The sequence below is a fragment of the Fusarium pseudograminearum genome, chromosome 4 (genome assembly GCF_000303195.2).
Source record: "Fusarium pseudograminearum CS3096 chromosome 4, whole genome shotgun sequence".
NCBI lineage: Eukaryota > Fungi > Ascomycota > Sordariomycetes > Hypocreales > Nectriaceae > Fusarium > Fusarium pseudograminearum.
Window position 1 is genome coordinate 446,607 of NC_031954.1, and position 11,970 is coordinate 458,576.

The 11,970-nt window shown below is 49.3% G+C and overlaps 7 protein-coding genes across 7 annotated transcripts, besides 2 other annotated features; 6 read left to right on the top strand and 1 right to left on the bottom strand.

The window, feature by feature from the left end:
- Positions 1 to 239: 239 nt before the first annotated feature.
- Positions 240 to 260: a repeat region.
- A 161-nt stretch (positions 261 to 421) lies between these two features.
- On the top strand, positions 422 to 1,252 carry FPSE_01737 (uncharacterized protein; the record flags this gene model as incomplete). The annotated part of the gene is made up of 1 exon (XM_009254857.1): positions 422 to 1,252. One exon carries the CDS (start codon positions 422 to 424, stop codon positions 1,250 to 1,252), a length of 831 nt encoding a protein of 276 aa, XP_009253132.1.
- A 452-nt stretch (positions 1,253 to 1,704) lies between these two features.
- On the top strand, positions 1,705 to 2,269 carry FPSE_01736 (uncharacterized protein; the record flags this gene model as incomplete). Its single annotated transcript, XM_009254856.1, has 2 exons — positions 1,705 to 1,856; positions 1,906 to 2,269. 2 exons carry the CDS (start codon positions 1,705 to 1,707, stop codon positions 2,267 to 2,269), a joined length of 516 nt encoding a protein of 171 aa, XP_009253131.1.
- Positions 2,270 to 2,416: 147 nt separating this feature from the next.
- On the top strand, positions 2,417 to 2,929 carry FPSE_01735 (uncharacterized protein; the record flags this gene model as incomplete). Its single annotated transcript, XM_009254855.1, has 1 exon — positions 2,417 to 2,929. The coding sequence occupies one exon, from the start codon at positions 2,417 to 2,419 to the stop codon at positions 2,927 to 2,929; it is 513 nt and encodes a 170-aa protein (XP_009253130.1).
- Positions 2,930 to 3,222: 293 nt separating this feature from the next.
- FPSE_01734 (uncharacterized protein) lies at positions 3,223 to 4,198 on the bottom strand (the record flags this gene model as incomplete). Its single annotated transcript, XM_009254854.1, has 3 exons — positions 3,223 to 3,332; positions 3,380 to 3,815; positions 3,863 to 4,198. The coding sequence occupies 3 exons, from the start codon at positions 4,196 to 4,198 to the stop codon at positions 3,223 to 3,225; spliced, it is 882 nt and encodes a 293-aa protein (XP_009253129.1).
- Positions 4,199 to 4,774: 576 nt separating this feature from the next.
- On the top strand, positions 4,775 to 6,612 carry FPSE_01733 (uncharacterized protein; the record flags this gene model as incomplete). The annotated part of the gene is made up of 3 exons (XM_009254853.1): positions 4,775 to 4,950; positions 5,000 to 5,082; positions 5,141 to 6,612. 3 exons carry the CDS (start codon positions 4,775 to 4,777, stop codon positions 6,610 to 6,612), a joined length of 1,731 nt encoding a protein of 576 aa, XP_009253128.1.
- A 467-nt stretch (positions 6,613 to 7,079) lies between these two features.
- FPSE_01732 (uncharacterized protein) lies at positions 7,080 to 8,678 on the top strand (the record flags this gene model as incomplete). Its single annotated transcript, XM_009254852.1, has 1 exon — positions 7,080 to 8,678. One exon carries the CDS (start codon positions 7,080 to 7,082, stop codon positions 8,676 to 8,678), a length of 1,599 nt encoding a protein of 532 aa, XP_009253127.1.
- Positions 8,679 to 9,560: 882 nt separating this feature from the next.
- Positions 9,561 to 9,608: a microsatellite.
- Positions 9,609 to 10,627: 1,019 nt separating this feature from the next.
- Positions 10,628 to 11,671, top strand: FPSE_01731 (uncharacterized protein; the record flags this gene model as incomplete). Its single annotated transcript, XM_009254851.1, has 2 exons — positions 10,628 to 11,076; positions 11,242 to 11,671. 2 exons carry the CDS (start codon positions 10,628 to 10,630, stop codon positions 11,669 to 11,671), a joined length of 879 nt encoding a protein of 292 aa, XP_009253126.1.
- Positions 11,672 to 11,970: the final 299 nt, after the last annotated feature.

The following is an 11,970-nucleotide window of genomic DNA, read 5'->3' on the forward strand; positions in this document are numbered from 1 at the left end:
AGCACCAATCAGCTTGGCATGCAAGACCGATGTATGATGTTTAAAGATTGATTTAGATATCCTGTTGAGCAATTTTATCGTTTTATTTTTTTCCATTGTCATCTTATGTCCGGTAACTGGCGTGTTCTTCAACTTGATGCTAACTACAGTGGCTGTTGATGGTCCAATACTACTTCAACTGATGATACATTATTGAGAATCTGTATTAGTGAATCCAGATATGAATCCCGTGATCTTTGTATAATTTATTAATTATTATTGAGGAGATGGAATGTGACTTCAACTTGGCTCATGCAAGTCGGGGCTCCTCCCGAACCAACTCCGAACCCCCGCAATAGCTTCTTACACTCTCACAAACCCCAACAAACACTCCATCATCCAACATACTCTCTACCATCAGACATATTCCCCGTCATCAAAAATGTCACTCCCAATTCTAGACCACTTTGCAATCCTGGTCTCGTACCAAACCCTCCAAACCGTCACAAACACCCTCAAAGACTCTCTCCTCGTCATCGACGGCGGCGCCCACGCAGATGGTCTCACAGTCAACAAACTAATCCATCTCGCCGACGGAACATATCTCGAATTCATCGCCTTCGCAGAAGGCGTCGACCCTGAAAAACGCCGCGCTCATCGCTGGGGAAACCTCGAAGAAGGCAAAATTGCCGATTGGGCTCACACTCTCAACAACGAAGCCGACTACGCTGCTCTTCAAAAGAGAGTCGCTGATGCCGGGAACGGGGTCACGTATGGTGATTTGACTTCACTTCAGAGACATAGACCTGATGGTGCGTTGATGAAGTGTCTTGTTTCGGTGGCTCTTGATCCAGAGGGTGGTCGTATCTTTCCGGGTACGATTCCTTTTTGGTGCGTTGATGAGACGGAGAGACATTTGAGGTCACCTTTCAAGGCTGATGGTGGTGATGGGTTGCACGAATACACAAAACATCCTTCTCATGCGAAGGGTGTGTCAAAGGTTACTGTTTTACTGCCGGAGAAGGATATCGCGACGTACAAACCGGTTTATGACGCTATTCACAACCAAAAGGCTGCTGAAGGAAAGGAACACTCGTGGCCGTATGATCTTCCTGCTGGGCCCAATGCGGGAAGCAACAAGGTTGTTCTGTCAACGCTTGAGGGTGGAAATGGTAAAGCAGAGATCAAGTTGACTCTTTTGGGAACAAAGGATAGTCCCAAGTCTATCGAGCTTCTCCCTGGACTGACGGTGGACTTTGAGCAGACTGCGTAAATATACAGAACTGGAGATATGCAGCATCCTGTCGTATGTGTCTATTTAGAAAAAGGTTCACCCTTGACGCTCTCATAGTCTTTGCTTCAAACGCCAGCAATGGCATGCAGCGTGGTATTCGACATCAGCTTACATCCCTCTCTAAACTATGTATAAGCCGAATACGAAATCCTTCAAGACTTCAATTCATCCCAGATGGCACTTCACTTCCCGCATCTCATGTATCCATGGCCATCAAGTCAGAACATAAGCGCTAATGATACAGTCAACACTAATAAACCCTCGCTGTTGTGTTGTCAGCTTTGCAGGATGTAATTAACAATCATGCATGGGGTTAACGTTTTGGGGTTGCCGTTCATACCGAAGCAGTATATAAACTGGCATTCATGTATCCAGGCATAGGATAACCCAAGAACAACTATCTTCTTACTTCCACTTCTACTACAAGCAAGATGACTACGCTCTATCAACAAAGTATTCCTGTGCTGGTCAAGTACCTCAAGAACCTTTCCTTCTTGCTTCAAAAAGGCGCCAAGTTTTGTGAAGAAAAGAGTCTAAAACATGAAGAGATGCTATCTTATCGACTCATCTCCGATATGAGAGGGTAAGTCCCATATCATCAGTAAAGTCTTAACATCCAACTAACTTGTCAGTCTCCCCTACCAAGTCCAATCCTGCTCCAACACAGCCAAATTCCTCGCATCACGCTTCGGCGCCCCCAACATCCCCACCTTTGAAGACAACGAAGAAACATTCGAACATCTCCAAGAGCGAATCACCAAAACAATTGAAGTTTTAGAAAACGTGGACCCGGAAATCATCAACGGCAAGGAAGACGTCGAGATCATCATGGAGTCCAAGGTGGGCAATTTTCGCTTCACGGGACAGCGGTATATAAGTGAATATGCGATTCCAAACTTTCACTTTCATCTCACGTCTGCGTATTGCATCATGCGCACGCAGGGAGTTCCTTTAGGCGCTTTTGACTACTTGAAGGATGTTTTTGAAAAGGTTTGAGTTTGTAGGTATGCAGAGAAGAGAGGGTATTCATCAAAGGGGGGCGGGAATTGCCCGATGAGGAAATTTCTCTTAAACAGCTCAAATGAACTACCAGACTTATACTTGAGACCTAAACATAAAACACTTACAAAAGATACTTGCAAAATGTCTGAACCACCTTCAACTCGCGTGCAGACCCCAGATGTCGACTCCTCCCAAGCGGTGCGAACCGTCCACGTCCAGAATCTCATGGACCGTCTACGCAGCAAAAGCCCCATCTACAACTTCATAATGGCCGATGCGCAACTCATCGAGTCAAGCCAAGGTGCCGTCACCACACGCATGACGCTGAATGAGAACCACTTGAACAGCAGCGGAAACCTGCACGGCGCTGTATCAGCCACCATCATTGACTTTGTCACGGGCCTGGCTATTGCGAGCTGGGATCTGAGGGAGACGACTGGTGCGAGTGTGGATATGCACATCAGTTATGTGAGCACGGCGCGCTTGGGGGACATGGTAGAGATTGTTTCCACGGCGGATAAAGTCGGTGGCAGCGTTGCTTTCTCGTCGATAAAGATTTTCAAGGTTGAGGCGGATGGGACGCTGAAGCTTGTTACGCATGGGCAGCATACCAAGTATGTCAAGAATTCACAGCCAAAAGCTTCATTAGCATGATACACTGTTAGCAAACCGAAGGAAACCCGAATAGAATAGACAATTTGTTTTCACTTTGAACTCCAGAAACCCCTTGCAATGTGTAGCTCAGAAAAGTGACAAAGGTCAGAGATTTCTTCTGTTGATTAAGATGCCAAAATCCAATAGCTCTCTTGAGCTTCTTTTTTCCCTGTGTTCCCAGTATCCCATCTTCCAAGCAACTGCGTATAGCAGCCGAGTATATCCCCATAGTATTACAGAACAAAAGAAAAATGAGGTTCAAAACGCGTAAACGACACAGAGTACGGCTCTGCTTATTCGGCACGAGAGCCGCTGCTGTGACGGGCGCGCTTTCGGGCGCTGCTGGTAGCAGGGTGCATCTTGTCGTTGCGCTCTCGCTTGAGCTTGTCGTCCAAGACGCGGGCTGGTAATTATTAGCACAGAAATCTTCCACAGAACCATGACACATACTGAGAACATCGTATCCGAACTGGGGGTGCTCCAAGCACAGAGCCTTGAACTCGGCCTCGGCCTCGGCGCGGAGAGTGTGCGAGCGCGTAGCCCAGAAGCTCGCGACAGGTGCGCGAATTGTGATGTCGTCGTTGTTGGTGAAAGCATAGACGTAGCGAGCGTATGCGATCTCGCCCTTGGCGGTCGAGTTGACGCAGTGGATCTTGGAGCTCGAGAGGGTCTTGAGGCCGTCGACTCCAAACTTCTCGGCGAGGGTGTAGATGCGGGCGTGCTTGAGGAGTTGGTTGCCGCTGTCGTCGACGGCGGGGACGGCGGGATCGGACTCGAGGACGCGCTGGCCTGGGAGCTTCTTGGGGAAGTACTCGCCCGTGTAGAGGTACTCAAGGAAGCTTCCAACGGTGTCGATGTCGTATTCGGGGAGCTCAATCTGACGGGGCTGCGGGGGGTTAGAATGAATTGAGTTGGAGACACTGGTTTACTAACGCTGCCGTCCTCGACAAAGGTATCGCAGATATCCTTAAAGTAAGGACTTTGTGTCAAGAGGCCCTGATGCGCTGAGAGGATGGATTGGTCGCCTGAGCCGATGAGGAGAGTGACAATAGGGCTCATAAGATAATTGGCAAAGGTGATTCGGGGTTTGGCGACTTCAGATTCGGCAAGCTCAAGGGCAGTTTCGTCTGCATTCTCGTTCTCTCCCTCGCCATTTTGGGTGTCGTCTTGGGTATTCTCTGGAGCTGTTTCCTGGGTGTTTTGGGTGGTCTCGATCATCTCGACGTCGCCAGTAGGCTCGACCGAGTCCTCATGCTGATCGGAAGGCATGATTTCGATACTGAAGGAAGCAATTGTGAAGGAAAGGAGCCGCCACGGCTCTGTTTAGTGGGAAACGAGTGGAATTGGGATAGATGCAAATAATCGTGTTGAGCGCGTGTGACGTGACGTACCGAAATACGAGATTCTGTCTCAGTATTGGTGAAGATGACTAGAGCAGTTAAGCGCTAGGCTGTAAGCGGAAGCGAGCTTAAGTGCCGGTTAGAGCCTTGAGCGCAAGGCATCAATGCTTGTCATCATGGCTACCCTAGACCTGGTGTCTTTCCAGGGACCACTCACCTACGTAGCACCCCGTAATAACACGAAACAACCGCTATCGGCCTGCCCCGCCCCCACTAACAGCTGGCGTCTAACAATTGGCAATTGAATGAAAAGTGACTCCCGAGCAAACCTTACTGCTGCTGTATTCATCCACCAACAAGACAATCTTCCATTGTCCTTCTTTCTTTGTTGTCAAGCCACCAAAAATACCAACTTGACCCTTGAAGGCCAGAATTATAAGAAAGGATGTGTGCAGCACAGGTAAGAACATGCTCATTTCCATTGTTGCACTCTCTCTACTTCGCCATGGAATATACTAATCTTCTCCGCCAGCTCGATATACGGCCAACTGCCGATGAAGCTCGAAATGCTTACAACCAGGAATGGACGCCGTCTACTCAACCCACGCTTCTTCCCGTTTGCGCATCCGCTCCTGCCGATCTTCTGACTCCCTCCGCCATTTACCTGAAGCTATCCTCGGGGTAAAGAACAATGCTTCCATCGTCAAAACATCCTCTGACTCACTCGCAGCGCAACTGCCGAATACTCATTCCTTCTCGAGAGTGCCACAGGTAGCACAGAAACTGTCGGAAGATACAGTTTTATCGGCGCCAGTAAGCTAGCTTCCTAAAGGGTACCCATGGTGGACAATCTCTAAAGTCTTTGTTCTAGACCCTCGAAAGGTGCTGGCTACCGGCGATGGCTACCAACACTCTGGCGACCCTCTCAAGACCCTCGAGGCCGAGCTCTCTCACGACCGCGTTCTCGATATCCCCTCACTAAGACTGCCCGCGCTATCCGGGGGTGCCGTTGGCTATGTTTCCTATGACTGCATCAAGTACTTTGAGCCCAAGACGGAACGACCGCTGAAGGACAACCTCAAGATTCCCGAGGCTTTGTTCATGCTCTTCGACACCATTGTCGCTCTGGATCACTTCCGCTCGACATTGACTATCGTTACACACATGAAACTACCAAAGAACCCATCGGACGATATCCAACCTGCCTACGATGAGGCCTGTGAGACCCTCAAAAAGACTCTCGACATTATCTTCCAACCCGAGACTCCCCTGCCAAAGCAAACACTTAGTGCGCAGTCCGAGTCTGATCAGCAGTTTTCCTCAAACGTCGGTCGCAAGGGTTACGAGACTTTTGTTACAGAGCTCAAGAAGTACATTGTCAAGGGTGACATTATCCAGGCCGTGCCCTCGCAAAGGTTCCGTCGTAGCACACAGCTTCACCCCTTTAACATCTACAGAACTCTTCGAACGTTGAATCCTTCGCCATATGTCTTTTTCCTGTCTTGCGCAGACTTTCACATTGTTGGCGCTTCACCAGAGTGTCTCATGAAGACTGATGGCTACGCTCCTCTACCTTCCGATTCTCGATTTGGTTACTCAGCAGCTGAGGCTCGATCAAGGCCCCGTATTGTCAACCATGCCATTGCCGGAACAATTCACCGTGGAAAGAATGCGGCTGAGGATGACAGATTGGCAGCTGAGCTTCTTGCATCCAAAAAGGATCGCGCTGAGCACGTCATGTTGGTTGACCTTGCCCGAAACGATGTGAACCGTGTTTGCCACCCTACTACCGTCAAGGTTGATCGACTTATGCGAATTGATCGCTTCTCTCATGTTCAGCACATCACCTCTGAGGTTTCAGGAGTGTTGCGGCCCGAATGCACACGTTGGGATGCCCTACGATCCATCTTCCCTGCTGGTACCGTCTCTGGAGCACCCAAGATCCGAGCCATGGAGTTGATCTACGACTTAGAGCAGGAGAAGCGTGGAATCTACGCCGGAGCTGCGGGATGGTTCGGTTACGACATTGTTCGTGTCGACGACAGCAGCGAGCAGCAGGACAAGATCTTTGTTGACGAAGGACCCATGGATACCTGTATTGCCATTCGAACAATGCTTGTCAAGGACGGTGTGGCATACATGCAAGCCGGCGGTGGTATCGTCTACGACAGTGATCCTACAGACGAGTGGATGGAGACGATGAACAAGTTGTCTGCCAACCTTCGCTGCGTGGAGCTGTCCGAGAGATACTTTGGAGATGGAGTTAGCACCAAGACAGTAGAGGAGATTATTGCTATCGAGAGGAAAAAGGGAGAGGAGGAGATCAAGGCAGCTGAACAGTAAAATGCATATGAAACGAACGTATCTGATTTGAGAATAGATAAGAATGGTATATTGACAAGACCTTTGTTGGGAATTTTTGAACAACGTGCGACTTTGTTCAGTTCCATATGGGTGTTTCTCATTCAAGTGAGCGCAGAACATACAAAGAGATCATTGTTACTTTGTTCATCTCAATGGAATACACTTATGAGATCAAGAACACCATCTGTGTTCCTCATCTCTTCCAATATGTTTACAGAACGCCAAGTTAATATGTTTTGTATAAAAGAGACACAATGGCTCATTCACTTTTTCCAACAATCTCATCAACCATCTTGATTAAACCGAATAGCTTGATCAAACCGACTTCTGACTCTTCTGGTAAGAACTCTGAATTAATTTACATCATTCACAGCATCTCCAGGCACCACCACGACATCTACTTACTCTTACCACATTCCCCAGTGAGTACTTCTTCTATCAACATCATGTCGTCTATTCAACAATACTGGCCCCCTATCAGGGACGCTATCGAGGTCAACAACGACCCTTCGCAACCCAACTCGACAATTCGGGCTCAGTGCCCCATCTGCATGGAAGATGTTGCCGTAACAAGCTTCCCTCCTATCCCACAGCGCCAAGCCACTGTTCCTCGCACAGACCCAAATCTCGGCGAGGTTCTTCTCTGCGGCCACATTCTATGCCAGCAATGTCGTGTTTCCAATGAAGCTGCCAGTCACCCCTTCGAGAACCGCACATGTCCCATGTGTCGCACTTCTCTGCAGTGCATCGACTGCGGAAAACCCTCCCAGGTGATTCCCATCCCCAAAGAAGGCCCGGTCACATCAGTCCCTGCGATTTTGTCTAAAGGAAGTCGATGCAGAGAATGTCAAGCAACTGCAGAAGTTGGAGAGAGTATCCAGCAAGGAGACTGGCCAGAGGGTCTTCAAGACCTAGAGCCTGGCTTTGTGCCTCTTTTCTACCACTTGGCAGGAAAGCTAGAACAGCAGGGCTACGCCGTCAGCCCAAGAAACCTCGTTGATGCGTTTGCTACCATTATTGAGGATGAGTTTCTGGAAATGGTAACTGGGCGTGTACAAGCGATCCAGGGCAGACATGCTGCTTTGGAGGGACAAACGCCCTGGTTTGCAGATGATCCTGATACTCCTGTTCCACGACCAACAGATCTTCCCGGGGGTGGTCAACGTCTACAGAGACTTGTGCCACAGGAGGATAACTGGCCATTGTCGGGTACATCGCCAGCGGGACCAGCTCCGCAGCAGAACCCGTGGGGACCTATTGGGGAAGCAGTTCCTCAAGGGCTTCCTACTCCTACTAGTCCGTTGGCACGACCTGCAATGCAGCCCTTCGACATGAGATCACCTCCAAGTTTCGAGGGGTTCTTTGGACAACGATCTGAAAACAGGCCTACTTTTTCTCTATCGGAGATGTCTGCAGGGCAGGCCATCAACTTGACATCTCCAACTACACAATGGATGGCATTTCCATCTTCATCGTCGCCATTCATCGAAGTGCACACTGAGGCTGCTCCATCGACAGCACATGCAGTGCGGGCTGTTGATCCGACGACACCTCTGTTTTCACCGGCAGCGCACCCATCTGCACATGAAGCGTTGATGAGAGAGGTCATCGAAGAACGTTTCGGGGCCGGGTTAGATATTACCGCATCGGTAGCAGAGCTCATGGCAGACCGACTACGTCGACAGAGACCTATATCACCTCTAGTAGCATGGTCAAGGGGACCAACTCTGGACGATAGAGAGGTCATCAACAGACATGCGGTGGCTGCTATGAATGCTCACATGGTGGCAGAAATGTCATCAAACAGTGGATGGGATCGTTTTGGGTTTTCTCATCACGATAACAGCAATGACGATGATTACATCGATTTTGAAGACTTGCTACCAAGCACCGACGACGAGGTCACCAATGGAGATGATGGTAACGACGACAGGGATGATAGTGGAGACTACTATGACTTGATTATCAGCGCAGACTCTGACACTGACAGTGAAGACGAGGATGTCGAGATGGCTCCTGCGCCTGACTTTTTCTCCTATGTCTAATTCGACTATCCTGCCTCTGCGGAAGTTGAAGAGAAATGTCACTGTTTCTCTAGGCAAAGCAAGGTAAGCAAGGTATTGAATGGCGCTTGACTTTTTGGTCTCTGGAAGAGCAAAAGCCAGCTGACCATCATCAACACATTTTACTACTGAGGTTTTGACAGCGGAATGCTAAAGACTAAGGTAAGGTGCTGACTGTCTTATCGCTTAGATGTCGTCTCCAGAAGACGCGTATAAGTCGTCAGCAGAATGGGTCCCCTCCAGGTGTTACAGGTAAGGTAGAGTAAAATTGATGGCATACGCAGGCGAGATTCAACTCGGGCCGAGCGCCTGGATATGACGGCACGGTAGACGGCATATAGAGAAAAAGAATGGAATATTTTTGTTTTATGGAATCATTTGTTTACTTGGCATTGTGACTGTGAGTTTGAGTTTTGTAGTGATGTTTTACGGGCGGTAAAAATAGAGCGTCGTTTTGATCCCGGCGGGTTTAGATTGGGAATTACGCACGCATTGCCAACTAAGAAAAGGGTTTCAGACTTGTGCCGTCAGAGCCGTTATTGTCGGACGATCATTTTTTTTTGTATAGGTAAGTCAAGAGCATGGACGATTTTGATTGCCCGTCCGAGTGGTAATTAGCATCTTGGGGCGCTTAAGCGGGCAGTATATCATTATCATAGGTACGTCAGCCTGTATTTTAGTAAGGTTGAAGGCTTGCCCATCAGAAGCAAGCCACGCAGGTACGCGCGTGCCAGGTGACAGACGAAAAGAGATTTTTCGGATATCGGCTCATAGACGAAAGAAAATCAATCATGACTCGATGAGAAATGCCGGACGGAATATATATGCCGAGAGAAATAAAACCACTATATATGAGAGGAGGAAAGAGATGGAGATAGACAGCAGGGACAGAGACAGAGGCAGAGAGAGAGAGGAAAAGTGGAACAGGATAGCATCATCTCACCGCGCCGTGCCGGTATCCGATCGCGCCCAATCGACCCCGGCAAGTCGGCATCTCGACATCCACCATTTCCAAACGCCCAGTTTTTAGTCTGGGGTGGATGTAGACTGTATCAGTAGAGGGAGGAAGAGAGGGAAGAGAATGATAATGATATATATAGTCTAGATGATATGTTGATGGGAGACGAGAAGACAATGTTATCATATATGTCTGTTGATAACCCACTGTAAACCCCCTGGGGAAATAATACACAGCCGCCTGGGTACCCATCAATAAATGAACACTCGCTTCTGAAGCATCTACAAATACAGGGCACACACACCCCCTCTCCTCCTCCTCTTAGTGGACAAAGCACAGCTGCTTGTCTCGGAAGTACGGCTTCACCAATTGCACCGTTCCCATCCATTGAACCCTTTTTTGTTGCCGTCTCTTCCAGACAAGACCTTGCCTTGCAACAAGCATTACTACCTAGCATAGCATATGGCATATGGCATATCATTTACTTGTGCCCGTCCATACTAGACTAAGAATAGAACCCAACTTACAGAGCCTTTAATCCCCTGTAGCTTTATATTTCTTCCCTTGCTCTCCCCAACTCTCGTCTTCCTCCTCACTCACTTCTCTATCGTCGTCATCTCGTCTCTCGTCAAGTGGCTCCTAACTTTTCGTTCCTGGTTTTCATTAATCCTACACCCCCGGGTCCGTTACTCTCGGGCTTTCGCTACTCCCGCGGGTGACTGTCACTGTCATATTTCAGCCCCAGGGGCCTTGCTACCACTACCACCTCTGGCCCATTTAAGCCAAAGGGGGGGAAGGCCTAGAAGCCGGGACCTTTCGCCAAGATTTCACCATCCCGCGCCTTTACTCAACTCTCATTTGCATTGCAAACTCACAACTCTTTGCTATAATTTTGAGCCTCACCTCTTTCTTTTTCTTCTTCTCTCACTATTGGATGATACCGCGATAGATGCCTTCCGCTCTGCAGGCCGACATGGATCCCCTCGCCGTCGTCGGCCTCCCTACCACAACCGCCATCACAGGCCTCCTAGAGGTTGGCGCCGCAGCCATCGACATCCTCAGCGACCTCAACATCTCGCCCCAGCACGACACCCTCGTCCTCAACGCTCTTCTCCGCGAGGTGAAAGAGTGTCGCTCCTCCGTCCACGCCTTTTACAAAACCCTCAGCCTCATCGAGAACGGCCAGATCCCAATCCCCGCCCGCGCCGCCTGGATCTCGCTCGAAACCCTCGTCGCGACTATTACAGATACCGTCCTCGCATTTTCTCGCCTCTCGTCGCTGTGCTGCGCCGTCGACGAGGAATCTACACGGTCGAGCCCCGAAGATGCGGCTAAGCATTTCGAGAAGCGCATTAGGGCGCTGTGCGCGAGGATCCGGTGGCATAACCTGTCGATTGCTATGATGATGACAATAGTGAACTGGTAAGTTTGGGGGAGTTCAAAAAGCAAGGCAAATGGCGAGACAGGAAAGCAAGACATGCAGGCTATACCCTGTTAATTCCCACTTTCTAGACTTGGCACACGGGCCTATTGTTGAACAATGAATTGGAGTTTGAAGCATTAAGCTAACCAGATACAATAAAACAGCCCCGGAGAAAAAGACGCAAAGAACAGTCGCGACGAACTCGCTCATCGTGTTGCTCGACTCCTCACATTCAACGTCGGTCTCGCCGCACGATTGCGACACACAGCAAGACCCGGCTCCGGCTCCTCGGCCGCCAAGACGACCGTCTCAGTCACCGAATCCCCCGAGATCACCCCCGTCAATGTGGGGCGCCGCCCTCCGGCCTCGTCCTGGTCCAACTCATCATCAACGTCGTCACCCTACTCCGGCACCCTCGCCAACCTCACCACGCCCAAGGCCCTGTCCAGAATTGTTCTGCCTATCGAGTTGAGGGAGCTGCGTGATGATTTTGAGTACTACACCGGCACCGTGCCCTCCCAGGTCGGCAGCTGCGAGTTTCCTACTGGTGGTGTGTTTGTCAACACTCCGTACAATGTTACATCAGCGCGATGAGGCTTTTGTCTCGAGTTTATGATGAAACAGCAACCCCCCCCTCTCAGTGGATCAACAAGTCGTCAGATTAAAAGATGACAAATATGCAAAGTCGGTGTTTAGGTTGGAAACAGTTCTGAAGCCAAGCTCTGGCTTACTTTTTACTACATAAGGATTGGTTGGGGATGGATTTAGACGGGCATCTTTTTTTATTGTCATTTGGGTTGTTGGTTTATGTCTTATGATTTGTACTTTTTACCTTTTTACTTTCCACATGGAGTCGATTTAGCTTAGCTGGGCATTTGCAATTTATTTAACGT